At 31.6% G+C, this 7,321-nt stretch overlaps 1 protein-coding gene across 1 annotated transcript in view; it reads left to right on the forward strand.

Moving 5' to 3' along the window:
- The window catches only part of LOC108580183 (E3 ubiquitin-protein ligase NEDD4), a 6,915-nt gene extending 294 nt beyond the window's left edge, over positions 1–6,621 (forward strand). The window contains exons 2-16 of the mRNA XM_017943882.1: positions 42–251; positions 1,765–1,965; positions 2,049–2,209; positions 2,582–2,747; positions 2,849–2,964; positions 3,045–3,168; positions 3,824–3,973; positions 4,393–4,443; positions 4,525–4,801; positions 4,900–4,958; positions 5,046–5,111; positions 5,199–5,428; positions 5,500–5,621; positions 5,707–6,346; positions 6,512–6,621. Coding sequence (XP_017799371.1) covers positions 93–251; positions 1,765–1,965; positions 2,049–2,209; positions 2,582–2,747; positions 2,849–2,964; positions 3,045–3,168; positions 3,824–3,973; positions 4,393–4,443; positions 4,525–4,801; positions 4,900–4,958; positions 5,046–5,111; positions 5,199–5,428; positions 5,500–5,621; positions 5,707–6,346; positions 6,512–6,614 — 2,625 coding nt within the window. The 5' untranslated portion in view covers positions 42–92 and the 3' untranslated portion in view covers positions 6,615–6,621. The remainder of the gene's footprint in view (positions 1–41; positions 252–1,764; positions 1,966–2,048; positions 2,210–2,581; positions 2,748–2,848; positions 2,965–3,044; positions 3,169–3,823; positions 3,974–4,392; positions 4,444–4,524; positions 4,802–4,899; positions 4,959–5,045; positions 5,112–5,198; positions 5,429–5,499; positions 5,622–5,706; positions 6,347–6,511) is intronic.
- The last annotated feature ends 700 nt before the right edge of the window (positions 6,622–7,321 follow it).

The raw sequence follows: 7,321 nt of genomic DNA on the forward strand, positions 1-7,321 counted from the left end.
AGAATTACATATGACAAGTAAAACACGTATCACAATTATAGTGAATAATTTTTGTGCCAATGTGCCAAATATTGAGAGATTAAGAACACAAGATGCCAGGTACTGTGAATTATCCAATATATGGTGTTGCTGGTGTTGAACCACCACCTCACAGGAATCGTGCTTATACTTGGAATAATCAGGATCGTGCTACATCCGACATATTACAAACTAACACAAGACTTGGACGGCTTTCATTGACAGAGCCTGCAGTATGTAACTATAATCTTATTTCTTTGGGTATATTAAAGTTATATTTATTATCTTAAAATACTAATTTAGAAATTATTCATTCTTATCATTATCTGATGATATCAGATTGAAAAGTCAAAGGAAAAAATAACTCATTATCATACATTTCGTTTTAATCCCCTTATCGCTATTAACATAAAGCCCTTCTGATATTAAGACAATACATTGGTAATTAAGAAATCGTTAAGAAAAATGCACTCCGAAACACGCGAGTCACTTTTTACGCGCATCAGTTGTTAAAGTATAATGGCAGCATGGAAAGATAATTGTATTTAAGCCAAAAATTGAATTCTCATAATTAGGATAACGTGCTACGTAAAATGACGAAAGATTTGGGAAAATTTAGAGATGCTCGCAGGCGCATTAGAAGTTGTTCATTTCAGCGGCATTTGTTAGAATCGTTTTATAAGTATTTCGTTTGGGAAATATTTCCCTTTTCAACGTTAATAGAATTACAAACATCGGGGAAAATATATCCTACACAACGTATAATATTTTCCCGTGTATAAACATAAATGTTTCAATTTATAACGAAAATGTTAAATTTTAGTTACGTTTAAATATTTAAAAGGAAGTTAGCCATCTTTAAGCGCGAGTATGTCATATCCGTTTCGTTCATGCAATAGCGAGGGAGAGGGGTTAAGACAAAATAGGTTTCTTGATGGCACATAAGAAACTGTGAACCTCGTTAAATTGTAACAAATACCAATCGACGATTAGAAACAAATCGATTATATATAACGTTAATGGCAGAGGAACATGTTTACGGATATAATCCGGCGCCTGGAGTTAACGGAGAATCCGTACGTAACTATTTTGACATTTTGACAAGTACAGGTTGGATTTTTGATTGATAGACTTCAGGAAGGGTGTTGCTTCCAGAAAGTTGTTGATTTTACAATTAGTAATAGTGTTGCACCATCGATGAAATTTTCATGTAATTGATAATCACAACACGAGCTGCCCTTGTAATACTTTTTTATCGGGAAGCATTAATGAAACTTATCAATACGAATCTTTTTATGTTACACATATACATGCAACTTGTGAGAGAATATTTCTTTTTAGTATTTTATGCATATTCTTACGTGTTTCCTTTGTACCGAAAATTTTGTATGTATTTATATCTAGTATTAAGGAAAATATATTACAATAAAATAATTAAGAATGAGTTTATTGTATAAAATATGTAAAAATGAGCTAACAAATTTTTATACCTTATTTATTAATGCAAACAAATAAAACAATTAAAGTGCTGAATTAATAATTTGTACAACAAGGTTTCAGTTTTCTTAAATATGTTTGCCTTATATATATATCTTTTTTTCCTAAGAGATACTTTGATAATGTAAATAAGTTAATTTAGATGACAGTGACAATAAATATCTATCTTTAAACAATAACTACCATGTTTATTTCTCAATAAGAATTTGTCACAATTCAATTTTTTGGTTTTTCTGATAATTTATACAGAGAGATGAGGCTACCAGCAAGCTGAGAATAAAAGTGATCGCTGGGCACCAGTTAGCAAAGAAAGACATCTTTGGTGCAAGCGATCCTTATGTGCGTGTTGACTTAAATACTATAAATGGTGACCAGACAATAGATTTTGCACTTACAAAAACTAAAAAAAAGACTTTGAATCCTGTCTGGGAAGAAGAATTTATATTTAGGGTAAATTTGATACATTATAATTTTATATTAGTGTAGATTCAATGCAGGTGAAATATAATAAACAAAAAATTTGTCATCTTTAGGTTAAACCTGAGGATCATAAATTGGTGCTACAAGTTTTTGATGAGAATAGATTGACAAGGGATGATTTTCTTGGGAAGGTAGAATTAACATTAGATCATTTACCTAATGAGCAGGAACGTCGTCATAATGCTTTCAGGCGTTACTTACTTCGACCACGTAGGTAAGTACATATAATATATGCTTAAAGCTGTGTATTTTTATATATTTTAAAAGTTTTATCTGTTTAGCTTTCTTTTTAAAATTGTTTGCTCTTGAACTACAGATATAATGTAATACCTGTATATTTTACTGTGTATTATGTGTGTAATAAGAATAATTGATATTATATGTCATCTTTATTCATTAGTTTTCATTTCTTTCATTTTTATATGCACTATTGTATGCACTATTCTACAATGTTTTCAAGTAGTTTTTCACATGGTCATGTTTATTGGCTGCATATCACCAAATTTTACATTTAGTTCATTAAAATATTTTTTTTGTATCTTTCATTTGCAAATGCAAAATGAATAACTTACGGGGATATGGCTAGTAATCATTCCAGTCAGCGTTCGAGGGTAAAGGGTACTTTGGACCTATACCATGCATATATTTCGGACTCACCAACTGTAGACAATGACAATGAAGATGCTGCATCTGACTCGGGAGGATGGGAAATGGTGCAACCAGCAAATAGTCCAGTGGAACAGCCTGCAGATGTATGCACAATTATGTTTATACTGTGCTTTGAGTTGAAGGATTCAAAGATGATGCTATTTCTTTGTGTACAAAATAATGTTTCAATTAAACATTCTTTTAGGTTGTGCTTAACAGAAGTTTACCACCAGGATGGGAAGAAAGACAAGATGCAAATGGCCGGACATATTATGTTAATCATATAGCAAGATTTACACAATGGGAATGTCCAACAGAATCGTATGTAACCGATTTTAAATATCTGTTTCAATATATTCATTGAGTATTAATGATGTTAAAATATTAAAATTTGTTTGCAGTATTACTATACCTGGTCGAACTACGAGAGTCGATCGACATTTGAATATTGCAGCAACTGAATTTCAACGACGTTTTCACATTAGCGCAGATGACGAAAATAGGCACAGAAGTTCAATTACTCAGGTAATATTGAGGACCTTTTCATTATATGTACAATAAATACTATGAAAACAAAATCAAAGGAATACGTGTTACATAGTTGGCATTTTCTGCTTTTAAATATCTGTATCATGAAAAAATATCATGTTTTAAGCTTAATTTTGAGATTCATAGTTTGTGTACCCTATACGTGCGTAAAATTATAAACACACACACACGCACAAGACGTACGATTTACCTGTTTAATATTTCAGTTACATTGATAATTATATAATTTCAATTTTAATATATTTTGGGATAATAAAAATGTATTCGTATTTTAGTATTAGAGTAGGATCGAGTACTATATATTTCGTTCCGCTTTTTATGCTACGTATTTATAATACAACAAATTAACAGGAACTTACAATTAAACACCTTTGTAGCTTAGCTTAACATCTCTAGATGCATTGTACTTTGATTAATTATAGACATTTGTTTTAATTCATATTTGTTAATATGTTACATTAATCTAACAAAATGTATGGTAATAATTTATAATTCACTAACTAACAGTTTAATGTGCATGAAAAAAAAAAAAAAAAAAAAAAAACCCGGTTACAAATATGAGTGCCTAACCCTCTAACAAATGGAATAATTAGCATGCAGTATGTAGCAATTTTGTGCATGTGTGTGTAAGGATGGTGAAGTTCTCCGCGAGGAAGGTGAAGATTCGGAAGCGAGAGATTATGAGATTGAGAATCATAGGGGAGGGGGTATTGGGGATACTTCTTCAGACTCTGGACGTTCTGTTGATCAACGTGGCTACATTAGTGAATATGAAGACCAGGTACTCATTCATAGACATGATTATTTTAAATTGTTTATAATGCTTTTGTTTATATGTGCCTGTTTCTATTAAGAAAATGAACTTTAATAGCATATTGGTCTGTGTGACACTTGTTTTTATCTTGATGCAATTTAAACAGATATTATAAAACTTCACCATGCATTTGTGTTTAATAAACTAGCTGTTCGTCCTAATAAGCGTTATATATTAGAATTTGTATGCATATATGATAAAAATTTTATCTTTCAAAATTTTCGAATTAACGTATCACATGATTCTGATTAATTTTACGTACCACGTATATTACCTTGTTGCATAATACACTGCTATTATTGCATTAGTGCGCATTTATCGTGTAAGTTTGCATCTTATAAAACTTGTATTTTAATATGAACATACAACTGATATTATATTTACAGAGTGATGATAATGTAGATAGTCCAGCTGGATCGAGACGATCATCTGAACAAGTTAGTATTACATGTTATTGTTGATGCTAATGGCACATCAGAACTTTTTACTGTAGTACCTATTGTTGTTTTCATATCTAGATCGAAAGTCCGAAACCTACTCTTCCCGCATCAAGTAATGAAAACATGCCTCCTGGATGGGGTATGCAAGTAGCTCCGAATGGTAGAGTATTTTTTATTGATCACGCATCAAGGACAACGACTTGGATTGACCCCCGAACAGGGCGTCCAAGTTCGATACCTAATCACATCGCTCCTTCTACTACACCAAGGAGTGATATGGACCAACTTGGTCCTCTTCCTGAAGGTTGGGAGGAAAGAGTTCATACAGACGGTCGGATATTTTTCATTGATCACAGTACGTATTGATATCTAATAAAATTACGCGAGATTCAAGAATTTTTAGCTGGACTGAATTATGCTTTTTTTTCCCCTCTTGTTTTTGTTCTCCTTTAGATACAAGAACAACTCAATGGGAAGATCCACGCATGTCTAATCCTCAAATAGCTGGACCGGTATGATAATTTAGAAAATTATAGAATATAAAGTATGTTTATAAATTTCGGTTCATTTAGTAAGTTTATTTTATCATATTTTAACAGGCTGTACCATATTCGCGAGATTATAAGCGTAAATACGAATATCTTAAGTCGCAATTAAGAAAGCCTGTGAGTATTCAATTGTTGAAAAGTTATCTCCATACAGTTTGTGAATACGATTTTATTGTAATCATATGGTTTTTTTCTTTTTTTTAGAACAATGTTCCTAATAAATTTGAAATAAAAGTTGGTAGGAATAACATTTTAGAAGATTCGTATCGTATAATTAGTTCTGTCAACAGAGTAGAAATATTAAAAACAAAATTATGGGTTGAATTTGAAGGAGAAGTTGGATTAGATTACGGAGGTCTTGCCCGAGAATGGTTTTTCCTTTTGTCTAAAGAAATGTTTAATCCTTATTATGGATTGTTTGAATATTCTGCTACGTAAGTATATGTGTATAAATTATTTGCATTCTATAAGATGTAAAAGATTACGATAATTGAAATATTTACAGAGATAATTATACTCTACAAATTAATCCCTTTTCGGGAGTGTGTAACGAAGAACATTTAAATTACTTTAAATTTATTGGTCGCATAGCAGGTATGGCTGTTTATCACGGGAAATTGTTAGATGGTGAGAATTATTTAATTTACTCTGATAATGTAAAATATTTTGAAAATAGTAGAAATATAAAGAGGATTGTTGTTCCTTTTTACAGCATTTTTCATTCGTCCATTTTATAAAATGATGTTGGGTAAATCTATCGATTTGAAAGATATGGAAAGTGTCGACTCCGAATATTATAATTCGCTGTTGTGGATTAAAGAAAACGATCCTAGCGAATTGGAACTTACATTCTGTGTCGACGAAGAAAGTTTTGGTCACACATCTCAAAGAGAACTTAAACCAGATGGTGCTAACGTACCATTAACAGACGAAAACAAAGATGAATACATAGCTTTAGTTATACAATGGCGCTTTGTATCGAGAGTTCAAGAGCAAATGAATGCATTTTTAGAAGGATTTAACGCTCTTATCCCACCGACATTAGTAAAAATATTTGACGAACATGAGTTAGAATTATTAATGTGTGGTATTCAACATATTGACGTAAGAGACTGGAAGCAGAATACGTTGTACAAAGGAGACTATCATGCTAATCATATCGTTGTTCAGTGGTTTTGGCGAGTGGTACTTTCGTTTACCAATGAAATGAGATCTAGGCTTTTACAGTTCGTTACTGGTACATCACGAGTACCGATGAATGGTTTTAAAGAGCTTTACGGTAGCAACGGACCACAGTTATTTACAATCGAGAAGTGGGGCACACCGGACAATTATCCAAGAGCTCATACATGGTGAGTACGGAATTTTTCGATTATACGAAGTTTTCGAAATAATCCAGATTAAAAGTTGTAGTAAGCCTTTCTTGTGCGCAAGTAGAAATCGGAAATTGATAAAATTTGGAACAAGTATCTACAAGATATAAAATTATATCTGATGGTGTCATATTCCCTTTCCAGTTTTAATCGTATTGACCTCCCTCCTTACGAAAGTTATCAACAGCTCAGGGAGAAGTTGATAAAAGCAATTGAAGGTTCCCAAGGTTTTGCTGGAGTGGATTAGCACGAAATACCCCTTTTCATGATGATATCTGTAATATAATGTACATATATACATACATATAGATACATAACCATGTATGCTGTCTAATATGATTCACTATTTAACAGGATAAACATTTTTCCGCACTCTGAAGACTTAGGTGTCTTTTGACTGTTAGTTACAACATTGAGACAAATCAATGAAAAGTATGTTTAGATATTACTTAACTGCTAAAAATAATTCTGAAAAATTTTACGCATGATGCACTTTTAAAACGATAAGCTATATTTAACAAAAGGAGGGAAATAAAGAAATTCATAGCAATCGCACGACTGCCATTTCGGCAATCGATGAATTATAACGTATTAACTTGTTCACTTTCTAAATGTAATTCCATATTTTGATGGTTACACTTTATAAAGGTTCTTTGGGAAATTTTTGTTTGCCACTATAAAGAATATCAATATAATATTAATTGTAAATAACTCGAAACTAAGATAATAATCTATCTATTAATTACTTATCCCAATTTGTTGATAAAATGCCTTGTTACTGAAGGAATTAACGAGTAAAGAATGGGTTCGTAGATTTTAGAAGGTCAAATTATATTTAAATATATAAAGAACGAGAGCATTTGTTACGGTTTTCAAATCTGTTGAATTTCAACTACGTTCAAGTAATTATACAAATAACATAAAAATACTGGCAAGTTGATAAAAGATTCTAAA

This window comes from Habropoda laboriosa, unplaced genomic scaffold (assembly GCF_001263275.1).
Source record: "Habropoda laboriosa isolate 0110345459 unplaced genomic scaffold, ASM126327v1 scaffold2, whole genome shotgun sequence".
Classification (NCBI taxonomy): domain Eukaryota; kingdom Metazoa; phylum Arthropoda; class Insecta; order Hymenoptera; family Apidae; genus Habropoda; species Habropoda laboriosa.